Genomic DNA, 22,036 nt, shown 5'->3' on the forward strand with positions numbered 1-22,036 from the left:
GTCTGATACCTCATTTCTTCCATTCACCTTATTAGTTATTCTGGCAGGCCATCAGTGTTTTCATTATCGGATTTTCCCTTTTTATCAACATTTATGTAAAGAGATCCCTGCCAGCTTGGTCTTCTGTTTATCTCACGTTGTCACTGATGGTATAGACACCAATCATGTACAATTTTTCTTTGATTTGGAGGGAATTTGTTGTTAAATGTAGTACAATTGTCACTGTTGTGTGCTCTCTCTGTCAGGGAGTTGATCTTCTGGGTGGATAGGAAGCTTCCTGTCTGGGCCATTCAAGTGAGTCACAAGAGAAGAAAGAGCACATAAAGCAAAACTTTCAATGACTTTCACTGAGTTGCATAAACTTGTGTGTGTGTTTGCCGGCCTCATTGGCACAGCTGGTACAGTTTGTACCTTGTGAGTGTCTGTGTGCGTGCATGTGTGTGTCATTGTGACAAATTGTCCTGGAAACATCTTCTGTAAGTGGAACTACCACAAAGCCATTTTGAGTTCTCGGGCAGGTCTTTATCTGTCTGTCTGTCTGTCTCTCTGTATATCTGTCTGTCTGTCTGTCTGTCTGTCTGTGGACAGATTTCAACAGCATAGCGTCACAACCGTGCAAGATTCAAGATACTTTACAGGTGTGTAGTTGAAAATGATGGCCGATTTTTAAAGACGGGGGTTCTCCGACCCATGTGTACTCACACGATCAGGTAACAGTGTAGCAGTGACTACATGGGTCGTGTGTCAGAACATCAACATATTGACAGGTGTTGCAACTGGAGTGATCCCATCTCTGCTTTCAATTGTGCTGTTGACCAAATATTTGACTGTCTAATGCAAACCATAAATGTCTGATCGTCATGTGAAAACATGGTGAGCGTCATTCTTAGAAGATTATTTGTGACAACGCTGTTGTAAATAATTAAGTATGTCTTATATCCTGTTTTTGCACAGGTGATTGTGGCCATCATTAGTTTCCTGGAGACTATGTTACTAATGTATCTGAGTTACAAGGTAAGACAGAGTGTGCTAAAAAAAGCACTCTGGCTTCAAACATGATTAATGCATTCTGTACAATTAATCACTTACAATGTGCTAGATTGACAATCCATAAGTGGTGCAATTAGACCAAGTCATTTGTCAAGGCTACATTAAAGACAGACAGTAATTGCAGGATATGGCTGAGGTGAAGGAATAAGTGGTTTTGCAGGGTGACAGACAACAATGAATCTCTGCAGTGACTCACTGTCTTTTGTGTGCTTACAGATGAAAGTGTTAAAAGTCTGTGCCTGTTTTTACTTTTAGGGGAACATTTGGGAGCAGATATTCCAGGTGTCCTTTCTTCTAGAGATGATCAACACAGTTCCCTTCATCATTACGGTAAAAGTTTTACCATGACAACCCTGAAATGTGCTTTATTATGCAGAAGCACTCCATGAAAAATTAAGCACATCCTATGATTCAGAAGCTTGTGGAATCACTTTTAGCAGCAATAACTTTAATAGTTAGCAACCATTTTCTATATGATTATATCACTCTCTCACATTGATGTGGAGGAATTTTAGCCCACTCTCTTCTGCAACATTGCTTCAGTTCACTGAGTTTTGCAGTTTATTTATGCACAGCTCTTTTAATTCAATTCAGTTCAATTCCATATATTTATACAACACCAAATCACACAACAGTCGCCTCAAGGCGCTTTATATTGTAAGGTAGATCCTACAATAATACATACAGAGAAAAAGCCAACAATCATATGACCCCTATGAGCAAGCACTTTGGCAAAAGTGGAAAGGAAAAACTCCCTTTTAACTTTGTTATAGATTTGATGCTTTACTTGAGCTCATTAAACATGTGGCCTCTGGAATTATTGCTATACAGAGGAGTTTGTGGTTGATTCTAAGACTGCAAGGTCCCCAGCACCTGTTGCTGCAAAATAAACAAATCGTCACCCCTCTACTGTGACGATTTGATAGTTGGTATAAGGTGTTATGCTATGTCCACCTCTGGGAAGATTGGTTACTATCTTGAATGTTTTCCACTTTTGAAGAATCATTCTCATTGTATGAAGGATTGTATGCATTGTATAAATGATGGACGTAATACTCCCTCCCAGATTGATGAGCAGCAGCAGTTGCTTCTCATCAGTTGCTGAGTTCTTTCGTCTTCCGTATTGTGTTAAAGCACACTGAATGCTCTGGACCAGCAAACTGCAAAAACTTCTGCTCCTGTAATACCCTCATTAGGTGTACTCACGCATAATGATGGTCTCTTAATCAGCACCTGGCTGCTACTTAACCTCTTAGGTCCGATTGGTAGGGTGTACTGGATTTTTTTACACACTCTTCTGCTTAGGTTTACTGTCATGTTGTTGTTACTCCAAATGTATTTATCTGTTCTTAAGATAATGTTTTTTATATTATATTAAGATAGATAGAATCTAAAGAGGGTGTACTTTCTAATGGATGGCACCTTGATTTGTGGTGGCCAGATGGCCAGAAAAAAATAATCATTTCAAGCTCAGCAGAATTGTCTCTTTAAAGAAGTCTTGGCCTTGCTACTCTAAAAGATAAAACAAGTTTCATTAAGGACTAGTTTGTTGGTGCCAAACTACATCAATGTGCAGGACAAGTGTGCATCTGCCTGTCACAAGAGGGTCATCAACATTCAAATCATTGCCCTTGCTGTAATTAATGCTGCATGCTTGCTTTGATTAGCTCTTATATGAAAATGCTCAACTACAACAAGTACTAGAGAGGTAACACTGACATTTTGTGCAGATTGAGCTACATGGACAGAGAAGATAGAACTACAAACATCATAGCTGACTAAGACAGTGCAGAGTATTCCTCTTTAATGATTCTGGGTATAAAAACGTTACACAATAATACTTAAAAGTTTTAATTTTCACAGGTAGCACGTTTAAGCTGCAGACATATGACCCACTGCTGTGAGATTTTTATTGTTTGAGAAATCTCTGAAATGAAGTGTTTTCTACCTCTCCTCAGATTTTCTGGCCCTCGATAAGGAACATTTTCATTCCTGTGTTTCTCAACTGCTGGTTGGCCAAATGTGCTTTGGAGAATATGATCGTAAGTCAAAGCAGTTAACTGAATTTTGTCTATTAATGACCAGTTTTCAACAGCTTATTGATTTACTTCAGACATTTTAACTGCACTGATTTATAAAGGCCTTCGTACTCCCCGACATCCACACTGTAACAACAAAAAATCCTTCTTTGGTTCTGCTCTGTTTGTGCTGCACACAGGAGGGAGCTCATTAGGGATTATTTTCAGTGCTGTGTGCATTTTATCATGTTGCTCTGCAGACTGCAGTGGGGAGCATACAAGAGTAGAAGCATCTGCAACCGCTAAACGAATTCACAATTAAATGGAACAGGGGTAGACGCAGTGTCACTGATTATAAGCATTTGTATCCTTGGGAAACACAGTGGTCCAGTGGTAGTACTCACTGTCACCTCACAACAGGCAGGAGCTTAGTTCAAATCCAGACTGGTCCTATTGCATGCCTTCACTGTGTCTGCTTGGGTTTGCTCCAGGTATTCCAGCTTCCTCCCACAATCCAAAAAACATGCATGGGGTTGGATTAATTAGAGATCCTAAATTGACTCTAGATGTGACCTATTATCTGTCTCTGTGTATTAACCCTACAACAGTGTACCCTCGTCCTGTGACAGCTGTGATAGGCTTCAGCCTCCCCCTATAACTCTGAATTTGATAAGCAGAAGAAAATGAATAGGTTTTTAACTATAACTGCTGTATGTTGTTTATGGTAGAACGATGTCCATCGAGCGATCCAGAGGACCAACTCGGCCATGTTTAACCAGGTCCTCATTCTGATCTGCACCCTGCTCTGCCTCGTCTTCACTGGGTGAGCCTGCCTCTACAGGGACTGTAAAACCATTCTGTTCAGAGTGGTGACATATTGTGCTTCTGTCTGTGTTTGCTAAAATGTGAAAGAACTGTGCAGATTTTTATTTATATTTTTAATAATTACTAAGCGATACTAAAAATGGTGATCCAGATAATTCCAAATATTATGGGAGCATAACTTTGACAGTGCTGTTTAGTTCACTGCAGGGTAGTTAAACTCATAGACAGTACGTAAAACACAGATGTAACCATGATTATGTGAGCTGTTTATAAACTGTTGTTTTGAAGCCTGGAGCTGAGCATTTTCACCATCAGCGTCTTGGTTTTTGGAAACCAGAGGTGACAAGCAATGGTTGGCTCTGACTGAGAAATCGAGTGACTCTGTGCACTCATATGGTAGCGACCTGCCAATCACAAGGCAGGCGGACTCCAAAATATACCCTGCTTTATTTAACTCTGAATGGGGCCATAAAATTAAAAATATGAAAATCATGTTATACAAATGATTCAAAACTAGCAATTGAGATCATAATCATAATTATATTAATGAAGAAAACTGCAAAACAAACCAATAAAGTAAACAAATCCACTGATTTATCCATGTGTGGCTGATGCCATCACAGTGAGACAGCTGACGTCACATCTCCTGGCATCCACCGTGTTTTTGTGTTATTTCAGCTTGCTGTATACTCTTGCTTTTTGTGACCTGGTAAATGTGACACCGTTGCCGCAGCCGAGTGCAAAACAAGCGTATGAGATCACATTTCAGTGATATAGCCGTACAGGAACTTAGACATTTTCAGATTATACAGTGGAGGTTGATGCAACAGCTTTAAAAGAAGAGAATTTACAGTGAAAACTTTGAAAAGCACCCACCAGCTTTGTGCTTTGATTTCTTCTACTCTATACTACTGGTTAAAGTATAATTGTAACGGTGAAGAGTGATCCAAACCATTTTTGCTAGCTGAGAAATGCTCAAAATGAATTAAAATATCAGTTATGAAGTCAAAATGACAAACAAAAGCTTAATGTTTATTTTTTATTAATATTTAAACAAACCTTTTAGTTGTTAATACAGCATATTTATTTATCTATTCCTTGTGGCCTCTATGTCCAGGTTCATAACCAACCTACATGCTGTAGCTGTATATGCTGACTTCGTATTTGTTTGTATACAGCACGTGTGGGATTCAGCACCTGGAACGAGCAGGCAAAAATCTCTCCCTCTTCACTTCGTTCTACTTCTGCATTGTCACCTTCTCCACTGTGGGCTTCGGAGATGTGACTCCCCGCATATGGCCTTCCCAGTTACTGGTAGTCATCATGATCTGCGTGGCCCTGGTGGTGCTGCCTCTTCAGGTACAAAGATACTGAAATAATCTTTGGATCCGTTTACATTTCCTCGTGTGACCTCTGCATCGCGTGCTGCTTGTCAGTTTGAAGAGCTGATCTACCTGTGGATGGAGAGACAGAAGTCTGGGGGGAATTACAGCCGCCACAGAGCACAGACAGAGAAACATGTTGTGCTGTGTGTCAGCGCACTCAAAATAGACCTGCTCATGGACTTTCTCAATGAATTCTACGCTCATCCACGACTGCAGGTAACGACCGTTACATACACGTGCTCGAGGTTTACTTACAAGTGATAATGACTGACATGGTGTGTCTCCATTTACATAGAAATTCCTCTTTTGAGATACTGATGTGGTTCTTACATAATCTTCAAGGATTACTATGTGGTGATCCTGTGCCCAACTGAAATGGACCTCCAGGTGCGAAGGGTGCTGCAGATCCCTCTGTGGTCTCAAAGAGTCATCTATCTGCAAGGGTCTGTCCTCAAAGATCAGGATCTGCTTAGAGCCAAGTAAGTTACAGTTCCTATAACTAGATTATACTTTAACTGTGACTTTTTCCAATATATAATCCTGTGAAAAAAAGAGACTCTTCACAGGACTGTTTGCAGTCCTGTTAGAAACTAATCACACCCTTCCCGCTTCCAATAGGAATTAAGAGGGTAAGTAACACTTAGCCCTGCTAATCAAATGTACTTGATTAACTGATCATCAGCAAGTTAGAACACCTCTACAAAATTTTGTCAGTTTGCTAATCTTAACACAATTAAAACAATGCAACAGCCTCAGGAGTCACACTGTGCAATTCTCAGAGAAACTGGACCCCAGAGCTACATCTCAGACTTTACAGGCTTCAGCTAGTATGTTAAATGTAAAGGTTTATGACAGTACAATGAGAAAAAGACTGAACAAGTCTGGCTTGTTTGGAAGGGAGAAAGCGACATAACAGCACAGCATAGCACAGCGGGTTTGCCAAGTTGCATCTGAACCACACGACTTCTGAAACAATGCCCTTTGCACAGATGAGACCAAATGTGAGGCCATCTGTCCAACAGCTAAAACTTGGGCTCAAACTGGGTCGTGCAACAGGACCAAGATCTCCAGACAAATCTACAATCTTGTTTATTATTTCCTTACGCCTGGTGCACTTTCTTTTGGTGTTATGGTTTCATGTCCCTCTTGTTTTCCCCACACTGTTAGTTTATTGTCTCCTTAGTCCTGGTCTTTTATTTTGGGAACCTCTTGTCTCTTGTGTTTTGTATTCAATTCTGCTTCCCCTCTTTCATTATCTGTAATTAGTTTCAGCTGTTTTCCCACCTGTTGCCTGTTTCCATGTTATCCTGTGTTTGTATATAAAGCCTCAGTCTCCTTTTTGTCCTTTGTTGTATTTTTCCTAGTTCTATATTTCCCTTGAATACTAGAAGTTTTGGTTTTCTTGTTTTTAACTTGCATTATTTTGTACTTGGTGTAAGTTTAGCATTTTAGCCGCTTTTAAGTTTACCCATTGTCTTCCAAGTCCTGCTTTTTGCATCCATCTTCTGCCTGCTACACAGCTGCTTCTGACACAAATGCCAACAAACATCAATGAAATGAAGGAAAATTGCAGTCAATAACATTGATTAGGGACGTGGTAAAAGTTTGGAACACTGTCCATCATTTACTGAAATGCGCCATGTTGGTGCTCATTTTGTGGGAGACTAAAAATTGCTTTATTATATAAAATTTTACAATCATTGTGTAATCTTTACTGAGTTCGCAGAATAGTATTAAAGCACAGAATGAATATTGGGAGGGGAGAGGATGGGAGTTGAGCTGTTGAAGCCCATATTATTAGTTAATGCAGTCCTTAGAAACCCACTATAAGTGGTTAAGTGTAAGTGTAAACATAGTCATAATAAAATACTGTTTTATTGTGTTTGCTTCACTGTGTTTGGCAAGGGAGAAAACATTTTGAGAAGAGGTCAGAGTGATGTGAGAATTTTATTTCTAAATAAATTCAATTGGGCCCCAAAGTATTTGTGCTTGACTTCAAAAGAATGCTACTAGAATGAAAATGAACAAATGGAAATACAGCTTGGATCAAATGCGTAGTTAAGATGTTAAGATAAATGTCAAACTTCCCATTACAAAGAATAACATAGATATTGAAAGAGAAAGTTGAAAAATGAAATGGTTTCAAGACTGACCTTTGTTGAAATTGTCTTTTTCCCCCTTTTTCTCAGTCAAATAGCTCTGTGTGCTGTTTTTTTCAGTTTGTTTGTCTTTCTTGGTTTCCTGTTGATTGGTTATGTTAAAAATATAATAATGTACTGGTGTCATATTCATAAAGACAGTTTTATGGATTCCTTTTATCATCTGACATCTGCACCTCATTTGTTTCCAATTAAATCATCTACAGTGGCTCCCAAAAGTTCATATTTCACATTCTGGGAAAGGTACTGATAATTCTTGCAAACTGTCAGTAGGACTTAAAAGACTATTGTCCTACCAATCCTTAATATTACCCTGATATTCTCTTCTTCTTTTCTTAGTAAATAGGCTTGTCAGAGCTATTGTTTGGCCTCATACTCAGACAACACTGTAATTATTCATTCAAGCTATACTCATTCCTTTTGAAAGTGAACCGATAGAGGGACTGCTCTTCTGAAGAAAGGCAACATAATCTGTCTCACATTCTTCTGATACTTTGGAGTTGTGAAAGATTCATGAGGGAGACTATGGAACATTGTAACAATGATGAAAGGCATAAAAACTTGTTGTCAATCTGTATGTCAAGTCAGGTTTATTTTTGTAGCCATAATGACATCTATGACTCAGTTGAATTTTATTTATGTCGTACCTCTCATACAAGTCCAATTTGACAAATATCCAGTATGCAGAGCTGCAGCCAAGCTTAAGCGATAAATCCAGGAATTTTGTACAGCGCATTACAGTTAGTTTGCATATTTGTGGTAATCGTATACAGTCTTGATTTATGTACGGCTGTTTGAAAAACTTCACAGGGATTCTTTCAGTGAAGTTGTGACAAAGGTGATAAAGATGAAGGTGTTCAATAGACAGAACCACACCAGGAACAGCCCAGATATACAGGGAGTGCAGAATTATTAGGCAAGTTGTATTTTTGAGGAATAATTTTATTATTGAACAACAACCATGTTCTCAATGAACCCAAAAATCTCATTAATATCAAAGCTGAATGTTTTTGGAAGTAGTTTTTAGTTTGTTTTTAGTTTTAGCTATTTTAGGGGGATATCTGTGTGTGCAGGTGACTATTACTGTGCATAATTATTAGGCAACTTAACAAAAAACAAATATATACCCATTTCAATCATTTATTTTTACCAGTGAAACCAATATAACATCTCCACATTCACAAATATACATTTCTGACATTCAAAAACAAAACAAAAACAAATCAGCGACCAATATAGCCACCTTTCTTTGCAAGGACACTCAAAAGCCTGCCATCCATGGATTCTGTCAGTGTTTTGATCTGTTCACCATCAACATTGCGTGCAGCAGCAACCACAGCCTCCCAGACACTGTTCAGAGAGGTGTACTGTTTTCCCTCCTTGTAAATCTCACATTTGATGATGGACCACAGGTTCTCAATGGGGTTCAGATCAGGTGAACAAGGTGGCCATGTCATTATTTTTTCTTCTTTTATACCCTTTCTTGCCAGCCACGCTGTGGAGTACTTGGACGCGTGTGATGGAGCATTGTCCTGCATGAAAATCATGTTTTTCTTGAAGGATGCAGACTTCTTCCTGTACCACTGCTTGAAGAAGGTGTCTTCCAGAAACTGGCAGTAGGACTGGGAGTTGAGCTTGACTCCATCCTCAACCCGAAAAGGCCCCACAAGCTCATCTTTGATGATACCAGCCCAAACCAGTACTCCACCTCCACCTTGCTGGCGTCTGAGTCGGACTGGAGCTCTCTGCCCTTTACCAATCCAGCCACGGGCCCATCCATCTGGCCCATCAAGACTCACTCTCATTTCATCAGTCCATAAAACCTTAGAAAAACCAGTCTTGAGATATTTCTTGGCCCAGTCTTGACGTTTCAGCTTGTGTGTCTTGTTCAGTGGTGGTCGTCTTTCAGCCTTTCTTACCTTGGCCATGTCTCTGAGTATTGCACACCTTGTGCTTTTGGGCACTCCAGTGATGTTGCAGCTCTGAAATATGGCCAAACTGGTGGCAAGTGGCATCTTGGCAGCTGCACGCTTGACTTTTCTCAGTTCATGGGCAGTTATTTTGCGCCTTGGTTTTTCCACACGCTTCTTGCGACCCTGTCGACTATTTTGAATGAAACGCTTGATTGTTCGATGATCACGCTTCAGAAGCTTTGCAATTTTGAGACTGCTGCATCCCTCTGCAAGATATCTCACTATTTTTGACTTTTCTGAGCCTGTCAAGTCCTTCTTTTGACCCATTTTGCCAAAGGAAAGGACGTTGCCTAATAATTATGCACACCTGATATAGGGTGTTGATGTCATTAGACCACACCCCTTCTCATTACAGAGATGCACATCACCTAATATGCTTAATTGGTAGTAGGCTTTCGAGCCTATACAGCTTGGAGTAAGACAACATGCATGAAGAGGATGATGTGGACAAAATACTCATTTGCCTAATAATTCTGCACTCCCTGTAAAGTAAAGGATATAAAGGAATAATTATCTGGTGCTTTGCTTAATTTGTAAGTTTGCTTACCTCAAAAAAAGTCTTTGATTTTTATGGTAGTTTCATTTGAATTTTAATAGAGAGAATATCAAACAAAATCCAGAAAAAATACATTACACAGAAGTTAGAAACTGATTTGCATATGATTGAGTGAAATAAGTATTCGATCCTCAAGCAAAACATAACTTAGTACTTGGTACCCTTGTTTGCAACAGCGACAGCAAGATGTTTCTTGTAGTTGCAGACAGGAGGGATTTTGTTCCGCTCCTCCTTCCAGAAACTCTCTCCTTTATGTTTGTTGGCTGCTGTTTGGCAACTCAAAGCTTCAGCTGCCTCCACAGATTTTCTATAGGATTGAAGTCTGGAGACTGGCTAGGCCACTATATGAACTTAATGTGCTTCTTCTTTAGCCACGCCTCTGTTACCTTGGCAGTATGTTTTGGGTCAAGGTCATGGAAAAACAGCCCCAAATTATTTTTCCAACTCTGTGCTTGACTGTGAGGATGACTTTGGGTCATACTTAGTATTAATCTTTCTTCAAAGTCCGAGTTGATGCTGAAGAGCTTGATTTTGGTTTCATGTGACCACAGCGCTCTCTCTGGATCATTTAGATGTTCACTGGCAAACTTAAGACAGGTCTGTACGTGTGCCTTCTTTGGCAGGGGGACCTTGCAGGCACTGCAAGATTTCAGTTTATCACAGCATAGTGTGTTACCAGTGGTGACTTCAGTTCAGTTTTATTTATATAGCGCCAAATTAAACAACAGTTGCCTCAAGGTACTTTATATTATAAGTTAAAGACTCCGCAATAATACCAGGAAAACAGAGAAAACCCTAACAATCATATAATCCCCTATGAGCAAGCGCTTTGCTGACAGTTGGAAGGAGGGGCGGGGCCATCTGCCGCGACCAGTTGGGGATGAGGGAAGGAAAACAGGTCTCCTGTTATTGTGAGGGGAGGAAGAGAAGTTATATATATATATATTTTTCCATTTCTAAATCACATCAACAGTTGTTACCTTCTCACCAACCTTGTTGTCGTCTTGTAGTCCATTCTAGCCTTGTGCAGTTCTACAGTCTTATGCTTGATCTTCTTCGGCAGCTATTTGGTTTTGCGTGGTGGTGGAGAAGTGGGAATGGATAAAACTGATTTTATAGACAGGTTGAATAGGTTCAATTATTTATTTCAGTTAAAATTATGCATATCAATCTGCAACTTTTATGTAATGTGTTTTCCTCCATTAAAAGTAAAGAAACATAAGAATTAGAGAGCAAATTCAGGGGATCCCCCACCATAGCTGCCATCTTTGAAAACATTTTATTAATAATTAATAATAATAATTAATAACTGTAAACATAAACACACCCTGGCACTTCTCAGTCCTGTGCTGACTGTACAGCTGTACCATACGGCATGTCCTAACTTTATTCAAATCAAAATTACATTGATGTAATGGATTGTGTAAATTCACTGTATACATTTGGCAGGTTTCTGACAGAGCAATTAGAAGTCGAGGACTGGGCGTGTAGAGCTTATATTCTGCATCTGGCACTGTTTCAAATCCTCCCACACTTTGTTTTGCATTCTGCACTCTCTTGGCTCTGTTAATCATATGCAAAATCAGTTCCATATTCTCAGCACCTTCAGTATACAGTATATATTATTTCAGCTTGTTTTGTCTGCCTGCAAGCGAGCAATGCTAATCTGAAAATTCAATCAAAGATTGTTGTTGTCTCGCCTCACTATTATCATTTCAGCTTTGTCTTTTGTGGGTTGTATTTTCTCTGCCGCTGTTTTGTTTTTTTGTGTAACATGACATTTAATAATTTGTCAATTTTGTCACAATTCTGCAGAATGGATGATGCAGAGGCTTGTTTCATATTGAGCAGCCGTAACGAGGTGGATCGCATGGCTGCAGTAAGACAAAAAATAACAAATGACAAATTATGAACTGTGCTGTAATTCTGATTTATGAGTTTTCAGAAATTAATGCTGTCTGTCACAGAGACAGCTGCATAATTTTTGTTGTTTCCCCCCTCAGGACCATCAGACCATCCTGAGAGCTTGGGCAGTGAAAGACTTTGCTCCAAATTGTCCCCTATATGTCCAGATACTCAAACCTGAAAATAAGTTCCATGTTAAATTTGCAGGTGAGAGTTTCTAAATGAAATAATGAAGCAATCACGCAAATACATGTTCAGTCAAGTCAGTAACTTTTTGGACAATGACACAGTTGTTTTGTAATTTTGCCTCTGTACATCATCATGGTGGATTTAAATGTAAACAGTTAAGGTCGACTGAAGCTGAGAGTTTTTATCCGCTTTATTTGATATGGAATAATGAGGGGAGAGGCCTCACCTGACCATGAAACTGTTTATCAGTCCAATGACCTTTGGACATCTGGCTAAATAGGAACTATATATAAAAATGGCTGTAATTCCTAAACAGCTAGTGCAACACTTTTATTAAACCCTTTTATTCACCCCTTGAATTAAAGTCTGAACTTTAAATCAAAGCTTGATTGTGTGGTTTAAAATGCACTGTGGTGGTGTGCTCAGACAAAACAACAGAAATTATTTTTTTGCCCATAAAAAAAGCAAATGGGGAATTATTTTACAGCCCACTTCTTTCCCTTCATATACACTCATTGGTCACTTTATTTGGTATACCTGTTCAACATCTCGTTAGCACAAGCAGCTAATCAATCACATGGCAGCAACTTAGTGGATAATAATAATGGATTGGATTTATATAGCGCTTTTCAAGGCACCCAAAGCACTTTACAATACCACTATTCATTCACTCTCACATTCATACACTGGTGGAGGCAAGCTACAGTTGTAGCCACAGCTGCCCTGGGGCAGACTGACAGAAGCGAGGCTGCCATATCGCGCCATCGGCCCCTCTGGCCAACACCAGTAGGCAAGTAGGGTAAAGTGTCTTGCCCAAGGACACAACGACCAGGACAGAGAGCCCAGGGATCGAACCGGCAACCTTCCGGTTAGAGATGCGATTCCCAACCCCCTGAGCCACGGTCGCCCTGGCTCAGGGGGCATGTTTGGTTAAAGCGACGTGCTGAAGTTCAAAGTGAGCATCAGAATGGAGAAGAAAGCTGATTTAAGTGACTTTGAACATGACATGGTTGCTGGTGCCAGATGGGTGTTCTGAGTACTTCAGAAAAAAGAGGTCCAACCGAGTACTAGCTAGGTGTACATAATGAAATGGCCAGTGAGTCTATTTACCAGTAGCTTTTGTTCAGTCTGTGGTAATCAGACATTTATAAACCTTCCAGTTTGTTCTTTTACACCTAACAACTGCCCATACAGTTAGCTATTTCAGGTTTAAATGTCAGGCGAAAACCAAGAGTTGATTAGCTTAGCTCGGCATAAATGTGTAACTCCCCATAACACCAGCATGTACTGTAAAAATTAATGAGATTGTGATTTAGCAAGAATTTGGGGAGTTAAGTGTATTTGTTAACAAATACAAATCTGTAAGACAGCTCTGATTGTGCACACAAGTAAATGCACACATGACCTTGGCTAAGCCTTATCATATACTTGCCTTTGCAGTGATGATGGGGCTGATACAACTTTGTACAGTGACACATAATATAATCACCCCATTATAACATTAGTGCAAGTTGTAGAGTACTGTGAGTAGTTCTCGGCCAGCTCTGCTGATCAACTATTTTCTTCATTTTCAGATCATGTTGTTTGCGAGGAAGAGTTCAAGTACGCCATGCTGGCTCTCAACTGTGTTTGTCCTGCCACCTCCACTTTGGTTACACTCCTTGTACACACTTCCCGTGGACGGTCAGTTCTTCTACAAAACCTCCTCAGGCTGTTTGATTACTCCTTAGTGAGACTGCAAAGTTCAAATTTCTTCACATTTTCATGTCTGCTGATGCATAAATAGGACCCATGGAGCTGCCACAGAGAGGTGAGAAAGCCAAGCCAAAGACAAAAGTCCCAGCTCATTGTGAAGCTCAGCAGGATGTAGGAGAGAGTGCACCAAAAGAGAGAACAGCCGCCACCGAGATTGATTTTTTTAGCATGTGTTTCCTTTGTAGCGCCGTATGAAAAGCACTCCAGTGGAAAATGATTTTTTCACAGCATGCAAACAGATCTCGCTTAAAAGCTGATTTCAGTGCTCAAGGGAAACAGCATTAATGAAGAATAAATAGGCTTTAGTTAGTGCTTGCTGTGTTCCTGTCAACCCTTCAGAAAAAAAAAAGCTTGTGTATTTTCTATTCTAAATTTTTTAAAATTGCAGACATTTTCCACACAAGTGTAACAATATGTACCTGAACGTACCGTATTTCATTCTGCATGTTTCCTTCGCTTGTGTGGGCGTTTTGTGTGAAACGCTAGGTTTTAGTGACATGCAGCTCATCATGGCGCTGCAGTGGGAAATAAAAGGGGATCAGGAGTTACCAATCGTCACGAGCAAGTTATTTTTCCTTTTACTCAGAAATATGAAAGTTAGAGTGAGAAATCCAATTTACATGTCTTCTTATGCAAATATTAATAACTACTAAGAAGCAAGTCTGTAAACCACCACCTTGGGGTTGTTCTGAGCATCTCTCACAGCCCATTAAACTCCATCAAAGCACTTGAACAATTACAGTAATAACCGGAAGTCATTACAAAGGGCATATTAGCACAAAACTGCCTGACTGACACAGATAAATTAAGCTGCCTGCTTTCGTCAGGAGACTTTTGAGACCCCAAGGGTCTAGAGGTAGGTGTGCAGCAAAGAAGAGAGTTTTTCTTTCACAACTGATGATTATCACTGATGCTGAATAGACTGAATAGGTTTACGTGTTAAATTTACCCATCCGTCTGTATTTCCTCTGAATGATTCCAGAGAAGGACAGCAATCCCCGGAGCAATGGCAGAGGATGTATGGATGTTGCTCCGGCAACGAGGTCTACCACATCAAAGTGTGTGACAGCAAGTTCTTTGGAGAGTACAATGGCAAAAGCTTCACATATGCCTCCTTTCATGCTCACAAGAAGTGAGTAGCTTTGTAAGCAAACGCATCTCCCTCAGAGATTAAAATGTTTGCTTGTCTGTTTAGCTTAGTGTTACACAGCATTAAGTGCTTCAGCAGTGCTTTTCTGGTGAAAGTCATATTCTGTGTGCCGCAGACTACAAAAACACTGGTTTTAATTTCATGCATGTTTAAATAACACTTCTGCTCTTGTTTGAAGAAAAAGCTGTGCCAAATACTGTCTTGCCTAGAATTATAAAAGGAAGTTCATATCATCCTTATATCCGTCCTTTGCAAATAAAGCTACTAGCATCAATCAGTTAGCTAATCATGGCTTGAAAACCGGAAATAAGTAGAGCCGTTAGCTTGTCTCTGTCCAAAGGTATCTAAATCCACCTATCAGCAGCTTTAAGACCCATCAAACAACTGTTCTGCATAGGGCAGAGTTTAAAGTTTAAAAACTATTCAAGATTAAATAGTTAGAATGAATTTGAAGCTTTATCTAAATTAATTTCATTTCAAAGGTTAATGAGACCTAAAAACTTCATGTCCAGTATATTCAGTTATATCTGATGAAGGCTGCCTAAAATTATGCTGGCTTTGCACACACATAAGACTTTAGGGGCTTCTTCTTTCCGTCCAATAATGTTCCATAATTTTCAATTTAGAATTGTGTCTCATGTCTCTCTGTTACACTGTCTCTGGTGCTACACACAACCTAATTTAGCAGTGACCAAAGATACCACAGTCTGCCCTGCACCAGTTCAGCACCTGTCTGTCTAATATACAAAGTTATACATGGTCTGGCACCTCCACCAATGAGTGATCTTATTAAACAAAAGTCTAGCAGTGTTGTCGGGTCTCGACTGACTCGAGCCACTGTGAGAGGTGATTGTGAATGGGCATTTAGACGGACCACCTTTTCACAGAATGCTCTGTCGTATCAAGGAGTGAGCTTCTGGAATAGTCTTCCACTGTCAGGGAAAGTACAAGTCTTTGTATCTTTAAGAGTCACTTAAAAGGGTGGCTGAGGGACGCACAAACATGTGATCATGTTTAATTAATCATGCTTTACATTAGACGTGAAAAAGAGTTAGTGTATTACAAAAAGGGAAACAACTATTAATGTAATGGGTCAGTGCAATAACCCGACAGTCAGGGCATGTGTAATACTGGGGTTTGTGCAATATAATTGATGTGTTTCCGTTATTGTTCTCTGTATTGTCCTCTGTTGTCCACTCCTCTTCTCATATTTACATTTGTTAAAATGTTCATTAATGTGTATTGCCCCACTTTCTAAATAAAGTAAAATTACACTAAATTAAATTAACACAGTTCATCACTGTACACTAAACAACATCACTGAAAAACTACCCAGTCTAACCTGCTCTTACTATCTTTTTTAGTAAAATGGACTGAAACATTCAATTTGAAATTATGTGCTACTTTTAAAAAATTACTCCACTTACCAAGTACCACAAACACAACTTCTTATCTGAACCATGAGCGCATTGCAGGGATGAAATGAAAAAAAGGATACATGCAGGCGGGGTCATCTGTTGACTTAACTCCCTCAGTGGCATCAGTTAAAAGGAGAACCACAATGCAGCTCGTAAAAACAGATGTTGCTTGACAGTATTTTGTGCAACTACCACTCAGATGTAACAACTCGTTAACTGTAGATGCCATTCTGGATTGTTCCAACCTCCTTCAACCCCTGGATAAGGAGCATGTGGCTGTGTTTGGACATGACATAAGAATCATACTGATGCTCCATCAAAATAGGACGTAAGAAGCTCCACTTTGGGGGTTTTCTTGTGTTCCCATGTCTTTCATGTACAGTCTAGTAGTCGCTTTGTCCTGCTGGAAGAGTCCTGCCATCAGGGAGTGGTATTAGTGTTGTGTTCAAACTAAAATCTACTATTCATCGGGTTCTAAGAGAGAACGGCATATCATATTAGCAACTGAACTAGCTGCAAAACAATATCAGTCAGAAGATCTTTTGTGGGATTGTATCAGTTATCAAGGAAAGCTCAGTATTTCTTAACACCTGTTTTGTATAATTTTAGCAAAGTGCTATAATGAAAATTTATTTGATATAGGAATAACAAGTACATTTAATATGCATGGAGGTTAATTATTAATCTTGGAGCTCTCATTAAGATGCAAATTAAAGTTTTTCTTTTTTTCATGCTGTAAAATATAATTAGCTAATAATACCTCAAACTTATACCTCTTTGATGACATCTCTGATAAGATATATCTGTTTAGATGAGAAAGAATGAGCAGAAACACCAATAAATATGCTTTAAGGTTGCAAATCTTATTAAAGCTCTTAATAGCTTTTAAGCAATTAAAAGACTTACTACTGAATTTTCAGTTTTAATTTGAAGTTTCTGTGCTCATCCAATCTGAAAATCTAGTCTTTAAACTTACGAGTAGAACTGCTCTTTTTCTTTTGTCCTCAGTCTTCCATCAAGCAGGTCGTTCAGGCGCTTTAGTCTAACGGCAGGTATGTGATCCCCAGGTATGGTGTTTGTCTGATTGGTATAAAGAGGGAAGACAACAAGAGCATCCTGTTAAACCCTGGGCCGCGCCACATCATGGCTTCTACAGACACATGCTACTACATCAACATCACCAAGGAGGAAAACTCAGCCTTCATCTTCAACCAGGAGGAGAAGAAGGGTGGTCCTGCTGGGGGACTCTTTGATGGGCCTTCACAGCTTCCTGTCCACAGCATCATTGCCAGCATGGGTGAGAAAGAAAACAAACTGATCACGTTCGATCAAACTTAGGACTGAGATTCATATGAACCAGAATGGATGTATTTACAGGTACGGTTGCCATGGATCTTCAGAATACAACCCCTCCTGATGCCCCAGTAGGTAAACTGGTCCCACCTACAGTAAATGGAACTGGAAGTCGTAGGCCGAGCATTGCTCCGGTTCAGGAATTAGCAGACTCTGCCTCAATCTTGCCATGTGACCTGCTAAGTGACCAATCAGAAGATGACTCGGTCTTCACAGATGAAAAAGGCCACTCATCTACAGAGTAAGGATTCTGGTTTTCTGTGCATGTGTAAACACACACAGTTTAATACCACCAGTCTATTTTCTTAACTTCTTGTCCAGTTCGGGGTAGTGGGAAGACTGGAGTCTAAACCAGCTCTCATAGAGGGAAAGGCAGGTCACACCCTGCCAGACAAACATAGTTGTATTAAACATTAAGATTGTCTTAATTTGCACATGGATGTATGCCTTGTATTCAGAATGCTGGCAGGTATTAAATGTGTATTTTATGTCACCATGGCTGAAGTTCATGTTGTTCTCAGAGAGCCAGCCATTCACTCTCACATCTTTGAGAATTACCAGCTGACAGGGAGGACATAAAAACACACACAAAAAGGTGGCAGATGGTAACTGGATTCAAAACCAGGACTCTCTTGCTGTGAAAATGCACGTTAAAGCCATTAACTGTATCTAAAAGATGGACATAGCCTCTGTGTTCATAGTGTTTATGTATCTTTTTTGAATCTACGTTGTTTTTACTGAACAGCAAGGTTCAAAATATCTGGCTTCACAATTAAAAGGTATTGAAGTCTACGAGCCCATTGCTCATTTTATTTATAACTTCAGTTAACAACTTTGTAATATTATGGTCTTAGTCACTGTCACTGATGTTTGTTTTGTAAAATATGACACAGTTTTAGATGGTAGCGACTTCCATCTATTATATACAGTCTATTCTTAAACCTATTTACAAGGAGACCGAGCAGAAACCACACCTAAAGAAACTGATTTAAAAAAAAACAGCAGGGAGTATTATTAGCGAGTATGATTACTCGTTATTTATTAGGCTTAAATTTTTCTCAGATAGAACATAATTTTTTGTAATCTTGTATTTTTGCTTTAAGTTTGCATTCTTGTTTAAGTTCACAACATGAACTTTAGCATGCTGGCATGGGTTCATGTTGTTCTTGTTCAACTTGAACAAGAACAACATGAACTTCAGCCATGGTGACATAAAATACACATTTAATATATGCCAGCATTCTGAATACCAGGCATACATCCATGTGCAAATTAAGACAAACTTAATGTTTAATACAACTATTTTCTTCACTGTTTTGTAGTATCCGCCTATATATTATGCAAAAAAACAACAACCCTCAAACAAACAAACAATGTTTCTTACCTGTTAGATTTCTGTAGTGGCCCGTGCTAATGTGCTGTACATATTTCCTTTTTTCTCTCCAAGTAACAGAGGCCAGTTTGGGTGTTTTTATTAAAAAATAAAGGAAAGGAAAGTCCTGTATGGTTTATGAAATGTGTCGTTCATGCTTTTTGGATTCGTTGCCAGGTATGTGAAAGGTTATCCCCCTAACTCTCCGTACATTGGGAGCTCGCCCACCCTTTGCCATCTGTTGGCTGAAAAAGCCCCGTTTTGCTGCCTACGTCTGGACCAGGTGGGCAGTCGATGTTCCTTCAACTTAGTCACTCAAATTACTTACTGCCTCAATCACTCCCTCTCTCCTCTCTCTGTCCTTCACTTCATAAAAGCAATCCTGAAATACCTCCATGTTTCTGAGTTTTTTCTGTCTTTGCAGGGGTGCAGGCACAACAGCTTCGAGGATGCCAAAGCGTACGGGTTTAAAAACAAGCTCATAATCGTTTCAGCCGAAACAGCAGGGAACGGTCTCTATAACTTCATAGTGCCTCTCAGAGCCTATTACAGACCCAGGAAAGAACTCAACCCTATTGTCTTGCTGTTGGATAACCCGTGAGTTCGCCCTCGCGGCGCGCACACACGCCTGCCACACGCACACTGTCCCTTTCTTCTCCCTTCACTCCATCCTTCACCGTTTCACACCGGGAAACATTATGTATGTTAAAAGCCTGCGTCAGCCGAGCACTTAGGACATGGCTGTGGAGGCGGGACTCCATTGTCAGCCCTGATGTTAGGTTAGTGCTGTACCGCTTGCAGTGACGGTGTGTTTTGAGTGACAAAGAAAATAAAAACACTGCTCTCTGTACCTCCAGACGGTCACCATGGTAACTTGCTTTGCCTTGAACCTGAATGATTTAGATTGCTACAAGGGGAGGAAAAGATGGAGAAAATGATTTCTTTGGAGAGCACTACGCAGGCTTTCATCCACAGCCCTGATGTGTCCCTTTCAGCCCCCACATGCCAGCTCTCAGGACTCTCATGGAAACAGACAGATAACAATAACTCTCCGTTCATGCGGCGCTCTCTCTTTCTCTCTTCCTATTGGTGTCGCACGCATACAAATACAAACACCCACGCATTTACGACAGCCTTGGGTCTCTAGTCAGCAGGACTGGGCAGATGCATATGCAGTGACGTTCTGTCAGCAGCTAAATCTCTCTGAGTGGACTCATCCCTCAGCCTGAAGCCACTAACAGGGAATTAAAGCTACCATTTAAGTGCTTTGGGGAACTTGTGCTCACTGTTGCACATATTATAAGAGCATAGCAGCTACTATAGTCAAAAATCTTAATGCTTTCTACTTTAATAGACTTTATTTTATGTTTGTCTTCTTTTTTTGAGGAGACGTCAGGGCTATTTCATTTTGCCAGCTGAGATTTGAATGATCAAATGCTCAATATTTCAAATTTGGCCCATCTCATGTTGTTATAATTCATCGCTGCACATTAAACAAAATGACAAGAAATGGCATGTCTACAAGAAATACTATTCACTTTTTGTGTAGCTCTTTTTAACAGTGCAGCAGTTCAACACTCTTTACATAAGACAGAAAGATAAACATCATTAGTAACACTATATTTACATAATATCAGAAGTGTGGCTACACACAGCAAAATATTTAAAAAGTACAAGAGGAAGCCAACATGTTTTCAGAGAAAGGAAGCTTGGGCTACAACTTTTCTATGTTTGAATGATACACTTATCTCTTTAAAATCTGTTATATATTCATGTAATAAGGTTCATGGAAGCTAAATGCACCATATATACTTCCCTCAGGCCTGATAATCACTTCTTGGAGGCCATCTGCTGTTTCCCAATGGTCTACTACATGGCTGGATCCATAGACAAGTGAGAATGTCACATAATTTTCTGCTTTCATTTTCAGTTTTGATATTTATTACATTTACTTTTTTATGTTATATTCTGCTTTTTTATTGTGTGTGTATATTTCAGTCTGGACAGCCTGCTCCAGTGTGGGATCATCTACGCCGATAACCTGGTCGTTGTGGATAAAGAGAGCACCATGAGCGCCGAGGAAGATTACATGGCCGATGCCAAAACTATTGTCAACGTGCAGACAATGTTCAGGTAAAGTGAGCATTTTTTCCAGTCGTTCATATATTATTCATGAACCGCAGTCAGTTTGTTATGAAATGATGCCTGAGCTTCTAATTCCTCTTTTTTTTTCTATCACTTTCTCCCACTCAAGGTTGTTTCCCAGTCTCAGTATAATCACAGAGCTTACTCACCCATCCAACATGAGATTCATGCAGTTCAGAGCGAAGGACTGCTACTCATACTCTCTCTCTAAGTTGGAAAAGGTAAAAACAGCATGAGGGAGCTTACGGTTAGTTGCCCTGTAGGCCTTTACAGATGCTTTGCTTTATGTGTGTCCTGTCTCTCCCCCACAGAAGGAGCGTGACAAAGGCTCCAACTTGGCCTTCATGTTTCGCCTACCCTTCGCTGCGGGCAGAGTCTTCAGTATCAGCATGCTGGACACCCTGCTCTACCAGGTTGGTACACACTTGCAGCGAAACGCGTAGTCTGAGGTGACTCTTTTTTAACACTAGGTGAAAGAAATGAGTAATGTCTGAATGATGGCTCATAGCAGCAGAAAAACAGCATCACCTGAAGATGGTGAGCAGTGTTACCATCATAAAGCACAAGTGCCCTCTTGTGTTCAGTGACTGATTAAAAGGTTTCCCTTTTTTTTTTTCTATTGCATTTATAGCTGTCATGGCTATGTGTATGTGTATGTATGAAGCGATACAAGTAATCTTCTGCTATTCTTTGTTAGTCTTTTGTGAAGGACTACATGATCCTTATTGCAAGACTGCTGCTGGGGCTGGATACCACCCCAGGATCAGGATACCTGTGTGCTGT

At 39.9% G+C, this 22,036-nt stretch overlaps 1 protein-coding gene across 1 annotated transcript in view; it reads left to right on the top strand.

Annotated features, from left to right (window-relative positions):
• Positions 1 to 22,036, top strand: part of kcnt1a (potassium sodium-activated channel subfamily T member 1a) — a 37,316-nt gene that overhangs the window by 11,734 nt on the left and 3,546 nt on the right. Inside the window, exons 5-25 of the mRNA XM_080874560.1 lie at positions 246 to 294; positions 955 to 1,014; positions 1,306 to 1,380; positions 3,009 to 3,092; positions 3,797 to 3,891; positions 5,072 to 5,252; positions 5,330 to 5,494; positions 5,621 to 5,757; positions 11,782 to 11,845; positions 11,970 to 12,078; positions 13,635 to 13,743; positions 14,798 to 14,947; positions 17,451 to 17,680; positions 17,761 to 17,977; positions 19,286 to 19,391; positions 19,533 to 19,705; positions 20,930 to 21,001; positions 21,107 to 21,241; positions 21,363 to 21,474; positions 21,565 to 21,666; positions 21,951 to 22,034. Of these exons, the coding sequence (XP_080730686.1) occupies positions 246 to 294; positions 955 to 1,014; positions 1,306 to 1,380; positions 3,009 to 3,092; positions 3,797 to 3,891; positions 5,072 to 5,252; positions 5,330 to 5,494; positions 5,621 to 5,757; positions 11,782 to 11,845; positions 11,970 to 12,078; positions 13,635 to 13,743; positions 14,798 to 14,947; positions 17,451 to 17,680; positions 17,761 to 17,977; positions 19,286 to 19,391; positions 19,533 to 19,705; positions 20,930 to 21,001; positions 21,107 to 21,241; positions 21,363 to 21,474; positions 21,565 to 21,666; positions 21,951 to 22,034 (2,509 nt within the window). The remainder of the gene's footprint in view (positions 1 to 245; positions 295 to 954; positions 1,015 to 1,305; positions 1,381 to 3,008; positions 3,093 to 3,796; positions 3,892 to 5,071; positions 5,253 to 5,329; positions 5,495 to 5,620; positions 5,758 to 11,781; positions 11,846 to 11,969; positions 12,079 to 13,634; positions 13,744 to 14,797; positions 14,948 to 17,450; positions 17,681 to 17,760; positions 17,978 to 19,285; positions 19,392 to 19,532; positions 19,706 to 20,929; positions 21,002 to 21,106; positions 21,242 to 21,362; positions 21,475 to 21,564; positions 21,667 to 21,950; positions 22,035 to 22,036) is intronic.

The sequence above is a fragment of the Rhamphochromis sp. 'chilingali' genome, assembly GCF_963969265.1.
Source record: "Rhamphochromis sp. 'chilingali' genome assembly, chromosome: 2".
Classification (NCBI taxonomy): domain Eukaryota; kingdom Metazoa; phylum Chordata; class Actinopteri; order Cichliformes; family Cichlidae; genus Rhamphochromis; species Rhamphochromis sp. 'chilingali'.